The sequence below is a fragment of the Eumetopias jubatus genome, unplaced genomic scaffold, assembly GCF_037043125.1.
Source record: "Eumetopias jubatus isolate StellerSeaLion01/CBP00866 unplaced genomic scaffold, mEumJub1_p1.0 scaffold_6, whole genome shotgun sequence".
In the NCBI taxonomy this organism is placed as follows: domain Eukaryota; kingdom Metazoa; phylum Chordata; class Mammalia; order Carnivora; family Otariidae; genus Eumetopias; species Eumetopias jubatus.
The window spans coordinates 117,544,584-117,569,414 of NW_028274812.1; the positions used below are offsets into that span (position 1 = coordinate 117,544,584).

At 39.2% G+C, this 24,831-nt stretch overlaps 1 protein-coding gene across 4 annotated transcripts in view; it reads left to right on the forward strand.

Moving 5' to 3' along the window:
- The window catches only part of ILRUN (inflammation and lipid regulator with UBA-like and NBR1-like domains), a 90,859-nt gene that overhangs the window by 16,372 nt on the left and 49,656 nt on the right, over positions 1–24,831 (forward strand). For all 4 annotated transcript variants that reach the window (XM_028120549.2, XM_088024029.1, XM_028120551.2 and 1 more), the window contains exon 2: positions 19,033–19,187. In XM_028120549.2, the coding sequence (XP_027976350.1) occupies positions 19,033–19,187 (155 nt within the window). The remainder of the gene's footprint in view (positions 1–19,032; positions 19,188–24,831) is intronic.

A 24,831-nucleotide genomic window follows, 5' to 3' on the forward strand; every position in this document is an offset into this window, starting at 1 on the left:
TTTAACTTTTTGAAGAAGTTTCTTGCAGAGCATTTGACTTCCTCTGATCTGGACTGGTTGGGCTCTGGGTGTGCTGCACAGCTCTTACCACCCCGGGGACCCTGGGGATTTCTTTCACACTCCTACTCCCCAGCCTTTGTTGGAAACCTTGTTTCCTGGACCCCATTTTTTTAAACTTCCTGAGAGTGCAGAGGAGATATAACTTGAGACTTTTGTATTCTGAAACTATATTTTACTCTGCTGCTTCATTGATACCCCAGTTTTGGTTAGGTAGCAATTTTAAGGTTGGAAATATTTTTCTTGGAATTTTGAAGGCCCTGCTCCTTAGTCTTCTGTTTCTCAGTATAAACGTTCTGATTCTTTGTTCTTTGTATGAATCCCGTCTTTTCCCTCTTTGGAAGCTTTTGGTAACTTTGCTGTGTCCTTGGTGTCCTGAAGTTTGATGGTGACACATTTCAGCATGTATTTTCTTACCTTGTGCTCAGCTTTGGGGGAGCTTTCTGTCTGGAAACTGCCCTCTTGTTCTTGGGAGATTTCTTGGAGTTAATCCTTTGATTGCCTCCCCTTCATTGTCTGTGTTCTCTTTTCTTAGATCTCCTGTTTTTTTAGGTATTGGACCTTCTGGTCTGGTCCTCTTCTTTTCAGCTTTTGACTGTTTTTTTGCTCTGCTTTCTGGGAGATCTCAGTGTTGTTTTCTTCAAGTTTCCATTTCTGTCTGCTTGCTGTAGTCTTTTTCTTTCATATTTGACACTTTACCTTAAGTATTTGATTGTTCTTGGCTGTCTACTCCTATTTAAAAGTAGGACACAGAAAGTGGATTGGAAGCTGTGGACCTGACTGTAGTTTTTGTTAAGTGACAACTTAAAAAAGCCCCACCCGTTTCCTCCAGGGTGAGGCATTCACCAGGCTTCATATGCAGTTTAGACAGTTCTAACTAGTTGGGTTTAGGCGAATGCATAATCTCTCCTGTTTTTATCCGTTCTTCACCTTCACTTTTAGGGTACCCAGTGCTATTAATTCCTGAACCTTTTGGGAATCCTCATTTTCAGTCGAGTTGCTTCTCTGCTTTTCCGCACTGCCAGCTGAGGAGGATTCATCTTTCTCAGGTTGGCTCAGTCATTTACCACTTGTCTGTTTACCTTCCAGGGCCCCAAATGTTGCTTCCTCACTTGCTCACTTTGTCCTTGTGAGTTTATGACTTCTTCCCCCCATTTGTCTTAGTTTGTTCAGGCTGTTATAACAACACCATACAGTGTGTGGTTTATAAACACCAGAAATTTATTTCTCACAAGATCTAGAGGCTGGGAAGTCCCAGATCAGGGTGCCAGCACATTTGATGTCTAGTGAGGGCCTGATCCTGGTTCATAGATGGCTGACTTCTCATTGAAACCCCACATGGTGGAAGGGGAGAGGGATCTCTCTAATCCCATTTGTGAGGGTTCTACCCTTAATGACCTAATCACCTCCAAAGTCTCCACCTCCTAATACCGTCACATTGGGGGTTAGGTTTCAACATGTGGATTCTGGGAGGCAAAAACATTCATTCAATCTGGAGCATCATGCCTGCATTTTAGGAGGGTTTGGGGGGAGATCTGAGGTTAGTGCATACATTTTTTTAATTGGAAGCTGAAAGGAAGCATTGGATTTGCATCTAAAATTTTTTATTTTGCCTTTTCATTCTTACTGTGATTTATGGGATTGTTTGGATATGTTATAAAATTTCAGCATGCCAGTTGATCAAGTTGTGATGTTGTATACGGATAGCTTTCCTTTGCTGAAATGGAACTGTTTTACCTGAAGGACGAAGAACAAATTATTAATGGTTATTTTTGGCTATGAGATTATAGTTGTTTTTTATTTTCTTTTTTATACTTTAATTTTTAATCTTTCCTTTTCACTGTAATTCCTAAATTTTCTACAGTAAACGTATTGCTAGAGCCTAAGTTGAGAAAAATTGTTACTCAAATCCTTGGATAAAAATTGGCCCTAGATTCGAGCGTGCTGTGCTCTTCTTTTATTTAATGCTAAATATTTCACAGTTGTGTTACATATGTCCTTTATTTCCATTAGGTAATCTGCAGTTACATACACTAAATTTGGGGTGTGTGTGTGTATTTTGCAGAGTTCATTCTGATCTATATCCCCCAACTTTTTATTTTGAAGAATTGTAAAACTATAGAAGAGTTGAAAGACTAGCACAATGAATACCTATGTAATTGCCATTTTACCACATTTGCTTTATTTTTAAGCACCTTTACTGAAGCATAATTTACATATTATAAATTAACCCATTTAAAATGGATAATTGATTTTTAGTAAGAATTGAGCATCCATCACTATAATCCAGTTGTATAATATTTTCATCACTCCAGTAAGATTTCTTCTGTTTACTGTTTTTTTTTTTTTTAAGATTTTATTTTAAGGTAATCTCTACATCCAACATGGGACTCAAACCCACAACCCCTCAAGAGTCATGAGCTCCACCAACTGAGCCAGCCAGGTGCCCCTGCCTGTTTATGTTAATCCCCATTACTATCCCCCAATCTCAGGCAGCCACTGATCTTTTTTCTTTCTCTAAGTAGTTGTTTTTCTCCACTTTTTATATCAACGGATTCATATAATATGTGGTCTTTTGTATCTGGCTTTTTATACTTAGCATGTTTGTGAGGCATCTGTTTATGTATCAGTATTTCCTTCATTTTTGTTGCTGAGTGTTATTCCATTGTATAGATATGTAGCATTTTGTTTATCCATTTACCAGTTGAACATTTGGGTTGTTTCTACTTTTTGGCTACTATGAATAAAATTGTGTGAACATTCTCTAGGAAGACTTTGTGTGAATGTGTGTTCACACACATTCTTCAAATTTCTTTTGAGTAGATACTTAGGAATAGATTGCTATTTTGTATTTAATTTTTTATGAAACTGCCATACTCTTTTCTAAAGTAACTACCATTTACATTCCCACCAGCAGTATATGAGAATTCTCTGTATGGATTTATAATTTTTTTTTCTTGAACCATTTGAGATAAAATGCAGACAGCATGACATTTTACCCCTTGGCCCTTCAGCAAATATCTCCTAAGAATAATGGCATCATCCTACATTACTGCAATATTATTGTCACTCTCTAGGAATTTAGCACGGAAACAATAGCATTATCCAGTATATATTCCATATTTAGATTTTCCTGTTTGTTCCCCAAATGCTCTTTATAACGTGGGGTTTTTTTGTTGTGTGTGTGTGCGTGTGTGTGTGTGTGCGTGTGTGTGTGTGTGCGTGTGTGTGTTTAATCCAGGATCTTCTCAGACATCTCATCATATTTGGTTATCATGTCTCTTTACCTTGCCTTCAATCTAGAACAAATTTCCCTCACTGTTGTCATTTGGATGTTTTATGACATTGACATTTTTTAAGAGTCCAGCCCATTTGTCCTCTAGAGTGTCCTGTCTTGTTGATTAGTCTGATTGCTTCCTCACAATTAGATTCAGGTCAAACATTTTTGTTGTTGTTAGAAATAATACATGGATGATTCTGTGTCTTCTGTTGTTATCACATCCGGAGGCATATGCTGTTAGTTTGTCCCATTATTATGCTATATTTGAGTATTTGTTTATGATAGTGTCTACTTTTTTTTCCCTTTGTAATTAATATGTAATCTGTGAGACACTGAGAATATCCTTTCCCTCAGCAATCTTTCTCCCAACTGTATTGGTATCTGTTGATGATCCTTGCCCTGAATTGTTTATTGCCTGAGTGGGCTGCAAAAAGGTAATTTTCTAATTCTTTTGTTCCTTCATTAGTTGGCAAGTCTTTTGTAAAGATATTGCTGTGATTTTTAAATGGAACTTAACAAATTGGAGTCATGAAGGACTTTATGCTGAATGAAGAAAATTTTTGGTTATTTTTTAGTATATCTTTTTTTAAAATTTTTATTGTTAGGTTAATCACCATAAATTACATCATTAGTTTTTGATGTAGTGTTCCATGATTCATTGTTTGTGCATAACACCCAGTGCTTCATGCAGAACGTGCCCTCTTTAATACCCATCACCAGGCTAACCCATCCTCCCACCCCCCCCCCCCATTTTTTAGTGTATTTTAGTAGTGTGGAATGAAGTGTACTTGCTTTACCCTCAACCATAGAAGATCCAAAGAAAAGGTGCCGGAGAGAGAGATCTCCTTGACTTTTGTAAAGCCAGAAATATATGAAATTCCTTCACTGTGTTTCCATTATTTGGTGTGTTTGTTTTTCTGTCTTTGAGAGACCGTACTTTTTTAGAAAGAATCAGAAAAAGCTACAGAAAAAATTTTCCCTGGGTTTTTATTAGTTTTTCTTTGTAAACCAAATTGGGTAGATTTTTTTTCCTGGTTGTTTTTTTTTCTTATGGTTTTGTGATTTTTTTTTTTTTTTTTTGGTAGTAATCTAACTGGTGGCAAGTATGCAGTGTCATGTAAGTAGCTATTTTTCTTTTTTTAAGATTTTATTTATTTATCCAAGAGACACAGAGAGATCACCAGCAGGGGGTAAGCGTAGAGGGAGAAGCAGACTCCCCACTGAGCAGGGAGCCCCATTTGGGACTCTATCCCAGGGTCCTGGGATCCTGACCCGAGCCAGAGGCAGACGCTTAACCGACTGAGCCACCCAGGTGCCCTAAGTAGCTATTTAAAAAATATCCTTTTCTTTTCTTTTGTAATGTGCCAGAAATGCCATAGTTGGATGAGCTGTCTAGGCCTGACTACTTGTCATCTGTAGCTAGTTGCCCAGAACATGAAAACATTAACAGAGTATGTGAGATTGTTTTCAAGTGTCATAGGACTTTTAAAGGAAATTGTCTTTAAATGTTGTCTTCCTTGTTTGTTCTCAGTGATTAGTTACTGAAAAATGGCAACAATCTCTGACCTATTTATACTGTCATTTATTATTGTGTAAAAGAAAAAGGGGCTTGGTCTTCTCAGGTTTGTGAGCTATCATAAAATCTGCCTTTATCACATTTCTCTGAGTTCCATCTAATTTAATTTAGTCTCCTAGCTGTAAATATGTAGTAAGTAAGCTTTTTAAAGGTATCTATCTCATATGTACCAGAGAGTAGCCAAATATAGCCATAGAGTATTTGGAGATGGGTTGGCTGAAGAACGAGTAGAGTTGGCATTAATGCCATGTAGCATTATTTGGTGGTGATAACATTGCACTGGCTTTGTTCATCATATTACATAGAACTTAGTCAAGGTTTGTTTACCTTTTTGTTCTTACAGGAGAAAATAAGATTGATAACATAAGGGCTTTAGATTCTCTCTTAGATGTGTACCCTAGTGTGTATTTTTGGAGATGAGGTATACTGAGGTCGACTTTTGTATTATCTCCAAAGATGGTATGGTCAGCATTGTTCTTTAGGGAAGATGAAACTGAAGAGGCTTTGAAGCTGGCCCTGGTAGTGTGCCTTCAAGAAATTTCAAAGGCAAGAGCATTTTAATCAATGGTGTATATAAAAGGTGTGTGATATTTCTTTTCAAAGACCATGTATTTTCCCCTATATGTGGAAAAACAGCTAACTTTGAGAATGGAGAATGGAGTGTTTATTTACAATTTAGCCTTTAGGCACTTTGTCCTTTTTGTAGAATAAAAAACCCCCAAAGTTTCTAGTATTAGTTCTCTGACTAGGCTGCAGGAAAGACACATTTGACCACTCCTGGCTTATTGTAAGTTTCCTGTTAGGTAAACATACTTTTGAAAACCATACTTAATTATAGATTTACCTGATCATTTCATAACTGCTACTTAAAATTATGTCTCAAAGAAAGTTTCATGAATAACAGTAAACCACAGATGTTTTGTTTATGAAGATAACTTTGAATCACGTTTTCTGTTTGGCATTCTGGGACTTTTTGGGTATCATACATTTTCATGTCTCCTCTGGACCGTTTCAGTTAGTATCTTCAAAAGTTTCAGTTAGCCCTGAACCTAGTTATTGTTTACCTTTTCAGGAACTATTCATGACTGTTAAATTGGGGACCAGAAAAATGGGAGTTATTTCTAAATATGCATCTCTAATGGGTAATTGAGTTCTTGAAAGCAGAGTTATGATGAAGGAAATGACTCAGTACCTTTTTAATTATCTTTCTTTCTTTTTTTTAAGATTTTATTTATTTATTTGACAGAGAGAGACAGTGAGAGAGGAAACACGAGCAGGGGGAGTGGGAGAGGGAGAAGCAGGCTTCCAGCCGAGCAGGGAGCCTGATGCGGGGCTCGATCCCAGGACCCTGGGATCATGACCTGAGCCGAAGGCAGACGCTTAACGACTGAGCCACTCAGGCGCTCCTTTAATTATCTTTCTTTAGTCTGCTTTCATATTCATAGTTTTTTCCTTTTATGATGAATATTTTCAAATAGTAAAGAAGAAAGAATAATACAACGAATAGCCAGCCATTCATAGTTTTTTGCTTCTGTAATAAATTACCACAAACTTAGTGGTTTAAAAAAACATCAACATATTATTTTACAGTTATGAAGTTCAGAAGTCCAACGTGGGTCTTACTGGGCTAAAAACAGGGATGTATTCTTGCTGGAGAATCCATTTTGTTGCCTTTTCCCACTTATAGCAGCCACGTGCATTCCTCGGCTTATGGCCTCGTTTTTTCCATCTTCAGAGCCAGCATGCTGTGTGAGTCTTTATGTGGCGATCTCCCTGGTTCTCTCTTCCAGTTCCCTCAGACCACTCTTGGAAAAGTGATTACATTGAGTTCCCCAATAATTTCCCCATTTTCAGGTCAGCTGATTGATTAGTAGCCTTAATTTATGTACCCTAACATTTACATGTTATGGAGAGTAGGGCTGATGAAAGTGTTCTAAAACATGGTAATGCTTTTACAATTCAGTAACTTTACTAAAAAATCATTATATTGTACAGTTGAAATGTGTGAATTTTATGCTATGTAAATTATGTTTCAGTAAAGTTTTTTTTTTTTAACTTTAGATGCTCTCTCTCTTTTTTAAGATTTTATTTATTTATTTGACAGAAAGAGAGAGAGAAGAGCGGCAGGGAGAGGGAGAAGCAGGCTTCCTGTGGAGCAGGGAGCCCAGCACCGGGCTCAATCCCAGGACCCTGGGATCGTGACCTGAGCCGAAGGCAGACACTTAACTGACTGAGCCACCCAGGCCCTCCTAGATGCTCTCTTTGCTTTTAGAAGTCCAAATTTCTTAATGAAACATATTGGTCCCATCCAAATTGATTTTTTTTAAATTGTGGTAAAGTACACATACAACATACCATAGTAATCATTTTTAAGTATACAGTTCAGTAGTGTTAAGCGTGTTGTATAGCCAGCCTTCAGAACTTTTTCATCTTGCAGAATTGAAACTCTATACTTGTTAAACAATAACGAGTTTTTGTTATTTCCCCCTTCCCTCAGCCCCTGCAGTTAGTCATCCTTCTACTTTCTGTTTCTATGAATCTGACTACTCTAGATACCTCATATAAGTGGAATGATACAGTACTCGTGGGTTTTTTTTTTTTGTGATGGCTTATTTCACTTAGCATAACATCTTCGAAGTTCATCCAAGTTTTAGCATGTAACAGATTTTCCTTTTTAAGACTAATATTCCATTGTATGCATATACCATTTTTATTCACCCCTTCACCTGTTGATGGACACTTGGGTTGCTTCTGCTTTTTGGCTGTTATGAATAATGCTCTGAACATTGATATGCACGTATGTCTTTGAGACTCTGCTTTCAATTATTTTGGATATATACCCAAATGTGAGATTACTGGATCTGAGTTAAGTTTTAATTTATCTTTCCAGTTCCTCTTCTGCCTCTTGTAACTGAGTTTGTATCACATATACAGACTCTATCCCTGGACACAGTATGTAATTTTGAATTAATCGGAGCCTATTATGTTGTAGGTAACAAACTCACTTCAGACTAGATAATGCTAAAGATGTGTGTGTTGGAGTAGGAGGAGGCATTTTAAGGATGTTGGTATGTTACACAGAACCCAAAGACCTGAATATGTTTGGACTTTAGGAAAAACTGGACTTTAAAATAGCTCAGGTTTCTTTTTCTTTCTTTCTTTCTTTCTTTCTTTCTTTCTTTCTTTCTTCTTTCTTTCTTCCTTTTTTTTTTTTTTTTTAATTAGGCTCCACATCCAACGTGGGGCTTAAACTCACATCCCTGAGATCAAGGATCGCATGCTGTAACAACTGAACCAGCCAAGTACTCCATTAGGTTTCTTTTTATGTTATGTTCTGTGTAGGTGTTTGCAGTGGTCTGTCTCTGGTGAAGAAAATCATGACTGTCAAAAGCTCCCAAATGTGGAGTTTATAGCCCAAATATTGTGGGGAAAACACTCAGTTCCAAATTCCGGGGTGCCCCCACCCTCACATTAACTGTGGAATGACCTCTCTCTGTCATAAGGAGTCATATGTGGAAGTGAGGGCATTGCCTAGGCGAGTTAACAACTAGATGCTCTCATCTCCCTCCCCAGTGGGGGTCAGGTCCAGCTATCATACTGTGACTTACTGTCAGAGGTGACCCGCCCCACCAGCTGAAGGTCGGGGGTCAGGTCCAGCTATCATACTGTGACTTACTGTCAGAGGTGCTCCACCCCACCAGGATGATAGCTGTGCTTTCCCAAGTTTGGTCTTGATTGGTCCAGATAAATATTTGCATGATCCTGCAGCCTGTGGGCTAACTGGTAGATTTTTTTGTTATTCCTCTGCCCTCCTTCTTATAGTCCCAGTATATGAGGTTGAGAAGAAAACCAGATAAAAAGGAGAAAGGAAAAATACTGTATTTTGGTTACCAGTTTATTCCGTTTACTAAGCACCTTCTATATGCCAGGCACTATTCTTAGCCCGGGGGATATAAGCGGAAGAATACAGAGCATATACTGTCTTCTATAGGCAGGAGCAGTATGATATAATGAGCAAAGCTCACGGTCCCCCGTTAACTCATTTCACTGGCAGAGGATTGAAGGCTTTAGCCTGGTTTGCCCCAAAAAGATTTCCTATGTCTGATATTCTTCAGGACCATCCTTAAGAGCAGCACAGGGGCTATAGGGACGGGGTGGGAGATAGTTCCTTTTATGAGGGCCATGCTGCTGTAACTTCCCCCTCCCAGGAACATGCTACTTTTTGGACCTAGGGTTTGACTAGGAGTATAATTACAGCCTCCTGCTGATAGAACTCCTTTAAAACTGCAGTTCACTGCTCATCATCCATTTCATACTGGTTCATTCCCGTTGATAACCAACTCCAGTAATATTTAGGCTTTTTAGTCTCTAAGATTACTAAAGAGAATAGCTGGGACCAGGTTTAATTCTCCTTGGTTTTGCTTATCTTCCTACCTCAAGGGCATGGGTGGAAAATTCTGGATTTAGAGCTTTCTCAAATCTTCTATGGAATGTCACCCCTGGATATTGCCCCCTTCCCCAGTTGCATTTCTGTCAGACAGTACTTTATAATGAGCGGAGGGGATGGCAGTTTGGGGGAACCCTGTGAGAAGTGTTTTTAAAGGGGCTGTCTACATTGTAGTCATCCAGGGTCTCAGTTTCTTAGTGGCACAAAGAATTCAGTTGCTGAAATTCAGCAAAGTAATTATCTGACCATTAGAGGTTTTGGATCTTTGGCTTTATAGGCAGAAAGGGCTTTGCTTAGTCATTATATTATGTGTCACATCTCCTCTCTAGGAGGCTGGATTGGGCTGGATTGTGTTTTGCAGATTGGATTGTTTTGCAAAACCTTAACTGAAGTTAGCACAGTGAGCAATTTCTTTTTCTTGTCCAAAGCTCGTAAGGCTCCATGTAGCTTTGGAGCGCATATGGAGTGTAACCAACTGGTTTGCTACACACAAGGACTGCTGGGCTTCCCGGCCTGAGATGGGGGGGAGGCCTCATTTCACTTGAACTTTATTATACATTTTGGGTTTGTCACTTTTGTAATACTTCAGTCTTTTATCAGGACTTTATTGGAGGTGAACAGAACCCTGTCAAACTAGCCCAAGTAAAAATGAGAATTAATAAGGAGATCCTGGGAGGATATCTTAGAACCTAAGTTAGAAATTCATTTGGGTTTCAGAAACAACCAGAACCAGGGACTTGAATGTTGTCAGGCCTCTTTCCTTCTGCCTGTTTGTGAGTTTGTGGTCTTTTTTCTCGGAAGAGTGCTTTTCTGTGCCTTTTCCAGTGGGCAAAATATGGCACTAAAAGCTCCAGGTACTCAGGGAGAGATTGGTCTCTCTTTCGGCTCCAGTCCCAAAATTCTCAGGGAAGCGTTGAGATTGATTCAGCTTTGGGTCAGGTGTTCATTCCTGGACTAATCCTTTGTGGTTTGGAGCAGAGTCATTTACTAACATGTTATGTTCTTGTCTTATTTTATATCTGCTTTCCTGGGGACAAGGAAGGCGGTTCCCAGAGAAAAAAGGCATACAGCTCTTCTTCATCTATGTGCCTTTGCACATTCTCTCCCTCTGTCTAACTGCTCCTTCACTCCTCCTCTAGGTGGTTAAGGAGGCCATCAGTTTGATATTACCTGGTCTATGAAGCTTTCCCTCAAAGTCTAAGTTTGAATTAGGTATTTCCTCCTCTGTACTTTCACAGTCCTTGGTTATGTTTCTCCTCTGACACTTACCACATTGAGTTGTGATTAATTATTCCCAAATATTTCTTGATAGACTTTGCATTTCTTTGTAGCGGAGACTTTGTCTTATTTATCTTTATGTTTCCAGTACCTACAGTCATGAATGAGTTAAAACTTAAATGAGTAAATACTGCATACTTACTGATAGAGAGGGAAAAACTTTGTGCTTATAATGCAGTTTGATCCTTAGATAAATGTTGTTGCTTCCTTTAGTCCTAGGAACTGGTGGGAATAGGAAATATCAATTAGGGTGATCTTGAGCATAAGGATTACCATACTTGAGTTAAGGTGAGGTGCTCTGCATGTCTCAGCTTGTTCTCCCACTTGATTTCCCAAATCTCAGCCTCACCATTGATTGCAGTTGCCATGTTAAGTGTCACCAAGAGCTAGGGTCTTAAATAGGGCAGGATCCCATCCATACCCAAGAGTTTGTCCAGCTTTGTTTTCTGTTAAAAATGTTCTTCAGCATGAGGTGCTTGGACAACTGGATAACCACAGGCAAAAGAAGGAAGTTAGACAACTACCTAACTCCTTATTAAAAATATTAACTAAGGGGCACCTGGGTGGCTCAGTCGTTAAGCATCTGCCTTCGGCTCAGGTCATGATCCCAGGGTCCTGGGATCGAGCCCCGCATCAGGCTCCTGCCTCAGCGGGAAGCCCGCTTCTCCCTCTCCCACTCCCCCTGCTTGTGTTCCCTCTCTCGCTGCTATGTCTCTCTCTGTCAAATAAATAAATAAAAATCTTAAAAAAAAATAAAATAAAAAAATTAACTAAAATGGATCAATGGTCTATATAAAAGCTAAAACAATCAAGCTATTAGAAGAAACAAAGGGATAAATCCGCATGACCTTGGATTTGGTGATCGTTTCTTATATTTGACATCAAAAGCATGAGTAATGAAAGAAAAACTAGATAAATTGGATTTCATAAAAATTAAAGCTTTTGTGTATCAAAGGACATTATTATTTTTAGAGATTTTATTTGAGAGAGTGCATACAAGTCGGGGCGGGGGAGGGAGAGAAGAATAGAGGGAGAGGGACAAGCTGACCCCGTGCTGAGTGTGGAGCTGTGGAGCCAGACTCAGGGCTTGATTTTACGACCCTGAGATCATGATCTGAGCTGAAATCAAGAGTCAGACACTTAACCGACTGAGCCACCCAGGTGCTCCTCAAAGGACGTTATTAAGAAAAAGAAAAACCAGACTATTTGTAAATCATCTTAAGGGTCAACTGTCCAGAATATATAAAGAACTCTTACAGGTCAACAACAGGAAGATAAACAACTTAGTCAAAAACTGAACAAAGGATTTGAGTAGACTTTTCTCTGAGGAGGATATACAAATGGCCAACAAGTACATGAAAAAAATGTTTAAGGTCATTGGTCATTAAGGCAATCCAAATCAAAACCATCAGATATCACTTCACGCCTAGTTAGGATAGTTATAATTGGGGAAAAAAGTGTTGGTAAGGATGTGGGGAAATAGGAACACTTGTACATTGTTGGTGGAAATGTAAAATGGTTCTGCTACTATAGAAAACAGGTGATTCTTGGGGCGCCTGGGTGGCTCAGTTGGTTAAGCGACTGCCTTCGGCTCAGGTCATGATCCTGGAGTCCCGGGATCGAGTCCCGCATCGGGCTCCCTGCTCAGCGGGAAGTCTGCTTCTCCCTCTGACCCTCTTCCCTCTCGTGCTCTCTATCTCTCATTCTCTAAAGTAAAATCTTTAAAAAAAAAAAAGAAAACAGGTGATTCTTCAAAAAGTTAAGCACAGAATTACCATATGACCTAGCAGGTTTACTCAACGGTATATTTCCAAAGAAATGAAGCCATATACTTAGACAGTTGTATACGAATGTTTGTAGCAGCATTACTCATAATAATCAAAAAGTAGAAACAACCCAAATGCCTGTCAACAGATGAATGGCTAAACAAAATGTGGTGTGTACATAGCATAGAATATTATTCAGCCATAAAAAGGAATGAAATACTGATTAACATGCTACAATTTGGGGTGAATCTGGAAGATATTATGCTGAGTGAAAGAAGCCAGACACAGAAGGTCATGTATGATTCCCTTTATATAAGTTACCCATAATAGGCAGATTCGAAGAGACAGAAGATTAGTAGTTGCCAGGGAATTGGGGGAGGGGGTGGAGAATAGGGAGGAGGAGGAATGAGTAGTGATCACTTAATGGGATGGGGTATTCTTAATGGGTATGAGGTGATGAAAAATTTTGGAGCTTGAGAGAGATGGTGGTTGCACAACATTGTGAAAATACTAAATGCCACTGAATTAGATACTTTAAAGTAGTTAATTGTATGTTATGTGAATCTCACCTCAGTTTTTTTTTAAAAAAGGAAAAATAATTTGATCATGACTTATTAGCCAAAGGCACTTGGAAACTAAACTTCTGCAATGCCAGTGTTGAATTTGCTCTGTACTTAAAATCTGCTTTTTTCTTTTTCTTTTTCTTTTTTTTTTAAGAAACAAACAATAAGCCAATTTTATTATCTCAGATGACAAGAATCCCCAGTGTAAGATGGCTCTGGGGTTGCCAGATTTAATTTAGTGGTTTATATCATCAAGGACACAACAGTTTTTCCCTCTTTCTGATTGATCATCCTTAGCATATCAGGCATATCCTCATTAGGTCCCCTGAGGTTCCTGGTAGGTCTCTATGTTCCCAAGATGGTTGCAGTAATTCTCCTCACTGAATTTTCTTGACTTCCAGGGGCAGGAAAAAAGGATACCTTCTCTCTCTCTCTCTTTTTTCCATTTGCCTTTTTATTATAAACTTTTCAAACACAGAAAATTATGAAGAAATGTAGTGTTTACCAACTACCCTTATACTTACCACCTAGATTCAACAGTGGTAAACATTTTTGTCATAATTTGTTTTCTCTGTATAAACATTTTTTTAATCATTTGAAAATTGTAGGGATCACAACCCTTCATCCTTAAATATTTCAACATGCTTCTCCTAAAAATAGGCATTCTCTTAAATAACCACATACTAAGATAGGAAGATAATTTACAAAAACTTATTATTAGTAAAAGATATCTAGCCTATGTTTAAATTTCCTCAGTTGTCCCCAGATGTATCTTTTATAACCCTCTTTCATGTTTTTAAGGAATTGGGATCCAATCAAGGACTCCAAGGACCATGTATTGTGCTTGGTGGTTACGTCTCTTTAAATCTAGAACAGTGCCACCACCTTGCCTTTTCATGGCAGAATGCTTGTTCTTTACTTTCTATTTGGAAAAGGTGTAACTGCTGATGGTAGTTAGAATGGTCAGTTCTAAAAAGTAATAAAATTAGTGGATCAGTAAATAGACAGGAAAAGAAGAGAGAAGAAATGATCTTGGACTTGCTAGGGCTCCAAGAAGTGGGTAAATGCTAGTGTAAACTTACTCTTAATGAAATTTTCCATACATTCTTTTTTCCTCACAGTCCTCACATATTAAATAGTATCATCCATGAGTTAATTTTTAGGTTTGAAAATACTGAGGCTTCTTCAGCCCAATTCCTGTTGCCTACCTGCTGTCATGTTTTTGGTTTCATGAAATTCGCAGTTTTTCACAGTAGTCACAAGTACTTATTTTTTGACCCCTCTTCTGGTCTTCCACATTTGATTCCTGTCGAGTTGATGTTGGAAAGCCCTAACAAGAACCTTTTCTATTTTGCTGATCCTTTTTCTAGTCTGGTTTTTCAGTCACTCAGAGATGATTTCAGTCACATTAGAGATTACAGGTGGGCTTGTGGCCTTAGCAGTAATCATCGGCACTCCAGAGGTGAGAGAAGCTTCTTGTGGTTCGGAATAAGTATTGCTCACAGCCCAAAGATGCTGTTGTTTGTGCTTAACTGAATCAGTTCATTATTCTGACTTCCCATTTTAATTTGTGTCCAGAAATTGGGTAGTTTTCTTTTTCTCATAAATAATTTGGATCTTTTTGAGTTTCTTGTTCAGAGAATGGAAAGAGAAGGTATCTAATCTTATTTTCCTGAGAATCTGAGCTAATTCTTGGTCTTTAATTGACCCTCTTTACATTCTGACATTCCTTCTTTAATTCTGATTTCCTGATTTTCTTAACTCTTTTCTACCGCCATATTTTTGGGTGATGTTCCTGACTGTATATTCAGTAGCTAGAAGGTTTTTCTTTATAAGATTGGTAATCTGATCTGTATATGTATACATAGTGCAGAAATAAATTTTCTGTGTGAATTTTTGCAAGATTAGAAACTTGACCATTTTCAATAGTTCAACTGAAGCGGGGAGGATTACAACTAATTTGTTTATGGAATTCGTGATGGTGGGGGCACCTGGGTGGCTCAGTTGGTTAAGTATCCAACTCTTGATTTTGACTCAGGTTATGATTTCAGGGTTGTGAGATCGAGCCCTGAGTCAGGCCCTGTGCTCAGGGAGCAGTCTGCTTGAGATTCTCTCCTCCTCCCTCTGCCCCCTCCCCCTCAGATGCATGCGTCCTCACGTGCTCTCTTGCTCTCACTCTCTCTCAAATAAATAAAATCTTAAAAAAAGAATTCATGATGGTAATTATGTTCTTAAGAAAATCAGGTGTTCAGAATGTTATTAGATAATTGGAAAGTTCTGGGCAAGCTGAAAGTTTTATGCCTTTGAATAAATCCTCCTAATTGATGGTCTAGCATGTGGCAAGTTATTTACCTGTCAGTGCATTTGTGGCCTCCTCTATAAAATTAATGTTGGACAGTATTGCTTCTGAATTACAAAATTGCATTTCATCAGGGAACGCATATCAACATCACCAAATTCTTCTACTCTGAATCAGGTTCACCTGATTATCAGTGTATTTGAAACTGTTGTGCACCAAGCCCATTTTTTCACTCAAGTAGGAAAAGCTGCCTTGGGCTGATAACCTCAGTGTTGAGAGACAGTTGGAGTTAGCCTTTTTGAATGTCCCTAGCTTGCTGAAGTCTGCTGGACTATAAGCTGTGTAAAGGTAGGGGCCTTGCCCATCTTGCCATCTGTTCTATCCCTACTCTCACGTTGAGTGCCTAGCACACGGATAAGTGCTCATTATTAAATATTGGTTGAATGCCAACCCTACGGCACTCACACACATTGATACGATCTTCACAGCCAACCTTATCATTGCCAACTCTGTAATATAAAATACAAGCCAGCCTCTGATACAAAAACTCAGTTTTGTAGATGAATAAGCTGACGTAGATGCATAACCACTTGTTCAAAGGCCCTCAGCCAGGCATAGGCGCTGCCTCCAAACAAAGCCATTCTAAATTTCACCATTTCAACCACTTTGCAGTGTATAGTTCTGTGGTGTTAAGCATATCCATAGCCATCACCATCATCTTGGCCTGTGCTTTTTTCCTCAGTTACAGTGCCTGCCTTTGTTCTTCAGGGTGCTTTTGGTTTAATCTGAAATCAGATTAAAAACTTTTTTTGAGCAAAAACACTGGAGGAACCTGGAAGTTTAAACTTTCAGACTGGGCTGAATACGGAGTCCATGTTCTTCCTTTTCCCATTTCCTCAGCCAGTTCCTTGTCATGTAGAATTTCTTGTTGGCTAATAATAGCTGAGTATGTTGATTTGAACGGGAATACATGCTCTCATATCTCCTTGTTCTCACACTGAATTGGAGCTGTTTGGTCTATTTCTGCCGTTGCTTGGCCCAATAAGGCAGTGATCTAAGTGGTCCAAGCGCCAGGAAGCTGTGTACCCACATTTTAAGCTGTGTACCTGCCGAATGGGTTAGAGCACCACTGGACTAAAGTCCACTCTTGGCCTTCTACTTGGGAAATTAATTTGCTTTGTCATCCTCCACTCCTGCTTCCTGCCAGGAGTCCAGTTCACTACTTTCGGTTTCACTTTGGGCTTTAAAAGTGTTTCTTAATCTTTCTGTGGCTGGATTACCTATATAATACAGGTACAAATAAATAGTTTTGTTGGCTTGACTGTGGGATGAGTTGGGCTGTGTGAAACAAGATTTGAGGCCGCCACATCTAAGTAGGATAGCTGAACGTGTTCATGTTTCTACTGCAGTGGTCCTTTCTGATATCAGGCAGAGCCAAGTGGTGAAATATGACACATGCTGGGGATGAGAATTGGCAATTGTCCTGAGTGCACAAATAGTTTCTTCCCTCCCAAGCATATTTTACAGCCAAGTGAACAGAAAACAATTCAGCAGGCTACTTGCTGGAGTTCCTGCAGCAGAAAAATTATCTTTATAAAAGGGTGGACACATAGCTTTTACAAAAAGTTTTCAGAAGAACAAAATACAAACTAGGCTTACTTTTCTTTTCCTCATTTTATCCCTAATTCCTAAGTGTAAGGCTGATTCCAGATACACTCCTAGGGCCTGTTTGTGGGTGGTTAGAGGCTGGGCGTCCCCAAGTTTGACCAGCCACATATTCATTTTGGATCACAGTCAGCTGGTGAAGGAAGTTGCTGGGAAGACTGAAGTCCAAGATGGTCAAGCAAACAGGCAGTTTGGCCCCTGGCCCAGCTCTGCTCCATGTCAGTTTTATCCAGCACACACACACCAGGCAGGCAGTTGGTGGTGGTGTAATTCCAGCCACCACTGCCTAATAGGACAGGCCACCATTGCGTGAGGCCTGACCTGAGGCAGCTGCTCTGAATATAGCCCTCCTTTGTGGCAGCTGCAACACCTGGGCTTCAGGCAGGCTCCCGGCAGAAAAGTATTTGCTGTTAATAGTATGTCTGTGGCACAGTTGTATACTGTCACAGCTTGTTTCCTGCTATGTTTATGCATAATTAAAAACAACCCACTGGATCCACTGGCTTATGGTTGGGTTACGTTTAGAAAAATGCAGCTTGTGTTGTCCACTTTGGGGGACTAGAGCTGATGTCACTAGTTTAAGTAAGACCTTAAGAGGAGCAGTTAATGTAATTCCTGGCAATTTCTTTGATCTCTGTAATGAACACAGCTTGCTTAGTGGCCTTTGGTTTCTGGCATGGATGAATGCACTGTCAACCATGTGTTCCAGTTCAATTAGGGACTCTAGTTTGTGTGCTTGGTAGTTCCTTCTGACATAAGGGGGTTTATGAGTAATTAAAAAGAACACCATCATTTACAAAATGGTGCTTCCAAAACAGAAACTACAAACGGCTCCTAAACATGTAAAAGATACTTAACCTTTTGAGTCACAAGAGAAAACCATTTTAAGGCCTCACTGAGATCTTATTTTTAACCTATCAGATTGACACAAATGCAAAACTTTGAAGGAACACTGTTGATGAGCAAATGGGGAAATAGACACTCTCATACATTCTTGGTGGGAGCAGTAAGTGTACAACTTTATTTTTATTTTTATTTTTTTTAAAGATTTTATTATTTGACAGAGAAATAGCAAGAGCAGGAGCACAAGCAGGGGGAGTAGGGAAGGGAGAAGCATGCTTCCTGCCAAGCAGGGAGCGCAATGCGGGCCTCGATCCCAGGACCCTGGGACCAAAACCTGGGCAGAGGGCAGATGCTCAACGATTGAGCCACCCAGTGTACAACTTTATTGAGGGAAGTTTAGAATGTATCTGTTGAAACCACAAATCTATACCCTTTGGCCCAGCAGTAGTATCACTTAAAGGAATTTATTCTGCAGGTGGACTTGCATGTATATAAAAATAATGTTTGCTTAAGCTTATTTATGGAAGAATTAAAGATTGGAAACAAGCTCAGAAGTGGACTGGTTACATAAATGATGTATCTGTACAAAGGAAAGCTATAAAGAACAAGATATTATGTACTGACATAGGAGTGTCTTCATGGGAATAAAGCAAAGGGCAGTGTATAATATGCCACTAATTGTGTAAAAGGGGGAGAAATAAGAATATATATTATTTGCTTGTATGTGCGTAAGGAAGTTCTGGAAAGATACTGAAGAAAGTAATACGAGCAGTTATGTGTGTGTGTATGTGTGCGTATAGGAAAGAAGAGATAAGATCGCTGTTTTTCACTGTACAAAACTTTTGAACCATCTGCATGTGTTGCCTTTTCAAAAAATTAAATAATTAGAATGTCTTTTAAAATAGTTTTTTTGAATCCCAGTCATGGTTGTAGAAGTAGCACTCTTTTAATTGACTTCCTTACCCATACTTGCTATCCCTGTGGGTACGACGGAGATTTCCTCATACTGTTGCCAGTGGTGCTGGTGTTTCTTACTTTTTATGTGGGCACTTGGGAGGAAAGTGATGCACAAGTTTGTCTCGGTGTTTTTCCTGTTGTTCCTCAGACAGAACCAGTGGCTCTAAAAATTTATATATCACGAGCCTAAGGTTCTATACCAAACCCTAAGAAAGGGGCTTTTCCCATGTTTTGAGAACCAAGATAATAGACTCTGGACAGGACTAAAGTAAAATGTTTTGCCTTTTCTTTTTGTTTGTAGGAACCTACAAGCAGCAATTGGCGCCTATTACGACTTTGAGAGCCCAAACATCAGTGTGCCCTCTATGTCGTTTGTTGAAGATGTCACCATAGGAGAAGGGGAGTCGATACCTCCTGATACTCAGTTTATAAAGACATGGCGGATCCAGAATTCTGGTAAATGATAATGGGCAATTCTTCATTGCCCAGTTTTCTTTGTTTAGTAGTTAAAAGAAACAAGGAAATGTTTTAGCTTAAGTTATATGCTTTTGTAACTCTGAGCTTTATCTTATACATGATGTAGTACTATTTTTTTTTAAAAAATTTTATTTATTTGAGAGAGAGAAAGCATGAGGTGGGGGAGGGGCAGAGGGAGAAGCAGGCTCCCCACTGAGCAGGGAGCCCCACACGGGGCTCGATCCCAGGACCCTGGGATCATGACCTGAGCCGAAGGCAAATGCTTAACTGACTGAGCCACCTAGGCACCTGATGTAGTACTTTTTTGTACTGGTGTGATGACCAAATAACAATGAAATGTCCCCTGCCCTAGATCAGGAAAAATAATTTAGATTTTTTTTTTAATTTAGGTCTTGATGGCCTCTAAACAATTCAGTACTCATTTGATACTAGGAACTAGGCCTCTGTGTGGTGGTGGTATTATCTCCACCTGTACAGTTCTACTCCATCATTTTAATTCTGCTCTAATTAATCTTCCAGTTCTTTCCAGCCGGCTAGAGTAGGTACATCCTTGAATAGAACAAGGTGGTTAGAAAGAGCTGTGAGCATCTCCTCTTTTGAAAGCTCTTTTTTTTGTAGCTGCAAGGATGATTCTTTATGAAATTTCATTGAGATATCTCTCTGAAATGTTAATACCACTTTGAAAAATAGGCTAAGAAATGCAGGGATTTGCTCAAAATGGGAAAGATGGAAAGATTGAGAAATTTTTTTGAGGCATTGTTGTAATGTACTGCTGACTTTAAGAAAAATTTTAAAAATAAGTTAGTGATAGTTCTTTGAAAAAAGGATCTGAATATGTTTCTGGTAACAGTTCATTATTACCTTTTGCTTGTTAAATTCTTTTCTAATGACTTTTTTAATTTGAGTGGGTTTAGTATTGCTTGTTTCATGCAGTAATTATTCATGCTTCTGACTAGAGCAGGATGCTTTAACTTCCTTGTTACTGAGGACTTGAGAAATTCTGAGAGTTGAGAAACTAGGCAGAAGGCATATTTAGCTAAAAATCTATGCGTGTGGGGGAACCCTGTCTAGCAAGGTGATCTGATGTGAAGTGATGTAAAACTCCCAGGGCTCAAATAAACTTGTAAAAATGACCTTTTATTGACTTCACTTTTTAATTCTTTGTACTTTAATTTTTTTATGATGGGGAAAGACTGGCTAAGCTAGCCGTTTATGTAGTAATGAATGTACCAAATTGTTATTCTTAGTTTTTCTGATTTATTTAAAAGTAACTCTCCCTTGGATGAAAGTTCAGTGTGTCACTGAGGAAATGCCTATAATCTGGATTGACCCATGGTTGTAGATGACTGGAGACATTCATGGCTTTATAAAATTTTCATTGGTTTCTTTTCCCTTTTGATTGTAACGGTGTGGGGCATTGTTAGTTTGAGAGACACTTGGTAATACGGGAAAATAGCCATGTTTCTGTTTTTCTTGAAATTCTTTTTTTTTTCAAAGCTTAATTATACTTCTTTCCTTTTGGGGGGGCCTGATTTCTTTCTCACTTTTCTTAATGTGGGCTTTTAAAAATATTAAAACAATCTCTTTCTTTTTAAGACTTTAGAATTTATTTATTTGAGAGAGTGTGCAAGAGTGGGCGCACATGGGGAGGGACCTCCCTCTGGAGAGGATCCCAAGCAGACTCTGCACTCCGCAGAGCCCCAATCTCAGATGGATGTGGGACTCGATCCCATGATCCAAGATCATGACCTGAGTCGAAATCAAGAGTCAGATGCTTAACTGACTGAGCCACCCAGCCGCCCCTAAAACAATCTCTTTAGTTCAGCTTCTGTTCATCATGTTTTTTCTCTCAATTACCAAAACCTGCTAAGATGCTGATCAAAACTGCTTTTGAAACTTACACATGAATTCAATTTTATTTAGTTAAAAAAAATTAAGACCTTGTTTATAGCGAAAACACTGAAAATGGTCTGGCTTTCTGTGAATTCTTTATAGTATTTTTAAATATTAAAAGTTCTTAGAGTACCACTGAAATAGTGGAGATAGCAGAAACCATTTTGTATGTCAGAAATCTTCTTGATACATCCGTTCACTCACCAGACAGTTCTTGAGTTAATGGAGGATTGGGAGGGATTGGTACAAAATGGCTAAATGTCAGATCAGAACCCCAAAGAGCCTACCTTTCTTTCACCTTGGAGAAAATCTGTATTGGTGGGTGGGGCTGGCTGCTTTTTCCACTTGGTGTGGTAACTCCAGTTTAAGACAGCCTTTGGATCTGCAGTCTCTCTTCCTGTGAAAGGCCATTCTTGTGCCTGAACACTTCTTGAAAAGAGTTGGGCAACAATTGGCTGGAGATTTTACCCTTCAGGTTACTTTGAACACATGGATTTTTTATCCTTTTGGAAATTGTTCATCCATTTTTAAATAGTTTTGTATCTGTAAGCTACCTGCTCTCGATTTGATTAAGGAGAACCTGGCCTTCCATAACGAAGTAATAGTTATGTTATTAAAGAGAAAGAGGGAAAGCATGCATGTGTACTGGTTCTTCGGCATCATTCTAATCTGGCCTGAGTTCTTTCTGGAAATAGAGTAACGCCGAAATATGGCAGGCCTTAGCTGTTTCTCCTCTGGCTCTTTTACTCTCATTCATAACCTTCTCTTAAGAGATAAGTGCTCACTGAAATAGTTTCATAAATAATTTTCGTGGTATTTCTCTGCTGTCATGTTTTAGGCATGCCAGGCATTTGAATATACAACAGATGAGATTGGTAGGACCTGCATATGGCTGTCCCAGCAGTTTCCCCAGTTAAGATAAATGTGTCACACGTTGTTTAAAATTCAACTTTTAAGACCATGGAAAAACGGAAGTCAGACATTTAATGACATAGATGCGGAATCCCAGGATCCAAACTTTTGGCACTATATAAGTTTTAGAAGCTTGGGAAACTTGAACAGGAAACCTTACAATTAAAATTGAAAGTAAAAATTTGAAACTGCCCCTCCAAGGTGAAAATGGACAATTTCCCTCACCAACACTAGCTTCTCAGTTGTTACAGCCATGCTCTGTTGTCCAACCATAGTGAATGTAAAGCTGAGCAGGTTATGATAACGCTGGTATTTCTTGGACTTTGGTGAAGTAGTTGTGATTGTCATGTGAGAAAGTGGCTTCACAGTCAACTTTATTTTTTGTGAACATAAAGCAAGAGTTGAGAAAACTTGAAAAAGAACAACTGTTTCCTCCATTTCTTTTGGCTCCTTAAAATAGTTAATTTCTGCCTTTCTCTTCAGCACGACTGTAGAGAAGGTAATTCTGCTTTATCCATTCAGCAAATTTTGTTATATTCCAGTCAGTTTACAGCAGGTACGGGAAGAAAGTAGTGACAAGATCAATGAGGTTCCTTTTTTGTCTGCCGCTTAATTGAAATGCAGTCTCCAAACTTCTAGGGATTGAAAAGAACAGGGGATCTTCATCGAGGTTTGTCTTCTTCCTCATCAATCTTTGGATGTTCCTTACTATCTCCCAACTATTTCTGTAATGACTTACACCTAGTAAGTCCAGGCTTTCTGGAACTGATGGACTTTTATTTAATTTTTGTCATGTTCTCTATCATCTCAAAATTGTCATATGTCAGGGTTTTTTTGATTTGTTCTGTTTTTACTTTTTTTTAAAAAAAATTATATTCCATGATAATTGGAGAATCACAGCCTTGATCGTATGTGTGCTTGTGATACTTGGAAAGTCATAAAACACAGATTAGTCTTTCTTTTCTTTAGATGTATCTGTCCCCCAGTAAGCCAGTTTGTAACTGAGACTTAATTTGAAGCCCTGTTGTATTAACACTTCTCAAATCCAGATTTTAGGTATGCTAGTGGTCCATACAGCTCAGCAGTATTTACCTTCCTTCTGTATTAAGAACTGGTATCTTGGACCTTCTTAGAGTTGCCAGACTTACTAGGCTGTAAGAACTAAATGTCGTAGTGAACTCTTAGTAACTCAGAAAGTAAATGATTGGTTCTTCACTTTATAGCAAATTAACACTTTAGAGTTGATGGTGGATAACTCATCCAATTTTTTCTCCAACAAGCTCCCTAGGCACCACATGAATAGAGCATCTGTAGTAAAAAAGATCAGGACCTTAGCTGCCTAATTTGTTAATCACTTAATGTTTACCAACTAACTCAGTGTCCCTGGAGCACAGCAGCACCCCTTCTTCTGCAGAGCGGGGAGCTCTGTCTCAGCTGCTTGTGGTTGTGTGCTTGGGACAGCCAGCCACGCATTTCCCACACCCAGACAGTCTTGGTTTTCCTTAGTTTCTTAGAAGTTCAAAAACAGACACGTTCTTGGGTTTTCATACCAACAGATGTTGTCTTGTTACCGGTGTTGTGTGTATGTGTGTTTGAAAGAATAATTGTGAATTCAGCCCCAACACAGCAGTTGAATTTTCCTCTTGGATCTCAGTCTCTAAAGAGACTGACATTTTCCAAGGTGCTCCGTGCCAGTTGCTGCTGTTTTTGACCTCAGACCGATAGGCTTTTACCAAGCCCGTGGGCCCCAGAAATGCCAGACAATATGCAGGTATTGCCAGGGTATCCCCCACAAGCTTTCCACCCGCAGCAGTTGCCCTTTATGGTGTTAACTTAGGACGGCACTTTGCTGGCGGGTGTGTTTTTAAGAGGGTCTGACAAAACATTGTGCCCACTGCTTCATCTGCCACCCCTTAAAATCCAGGAGCCCCAGAGTGTGCCGTCCATGATGGGGCTGCAGTCTCAGCAGTAGAGCTGTGGCTGCCTTTCTCTCTGGTCCCCTTGGCAATAGTAAGTCCTCAGGTATATCAAAACCAGTCTGGCACTTCGAGAACAAGATACTAAGGCGTCCTAGAGTACTCTCAGGAGATCAGTTTCAAGCGTGCTTTGTCCTGGGAGTCCTGCCATGTCCACCTTTTCACGGTGATTAATTTTTATAATGTATAATTTATATATCCCCCCAAAAGATACAGAGGTTTCTGTCTACAGTAAAAAGGAGTATACTGGAGAGACTTCACTGGAAAGATGACCTCGAGGCACTGAGTGGCCCTGTGACTTGTCAGAACAAGTCAATATTATGGATTGCTTATTTTGAATTAGTTTACATAAAAATTAGTACAAAGGTGAAGTACCCAAATAAGATCTTTATCACCTCCAAAGGAGGAAAGACATTCCTGCCAATGCCTTGTCCCTATATTGCCATTCCTATCCTTTATACACGTACCTCTGGCTGATGTCATCACCTCTGAGACCAGAGTTCAGTGTGCTGTTACCAGGGGAGTTCATGTCACTGTTCCTATTTTCCCCACTGCTGTTTGAACCTGAAAATGAAACTTTCACTTGACACCTCTGTCTGTATTTGCAGGATCTCTTGCACTTTGGTCTTTTCATAGTTAAGGATTCCAGAAGGAAAAGTTGTATATCAGGGAAAAAGTTTTAAAATGAAAGTGATATAGAAATGATTCCTCACGTGTCTCATCTGCTTGCCTTGATAGAAAAACCAGGGGCAATCGCATGTATTTTTACTTAGAATGTCAGCTTAAAAAGTTCCAGTGAAATGGGCATGTGTTACCTCTTAGTGAAGAAAGCAGCCCTCCAA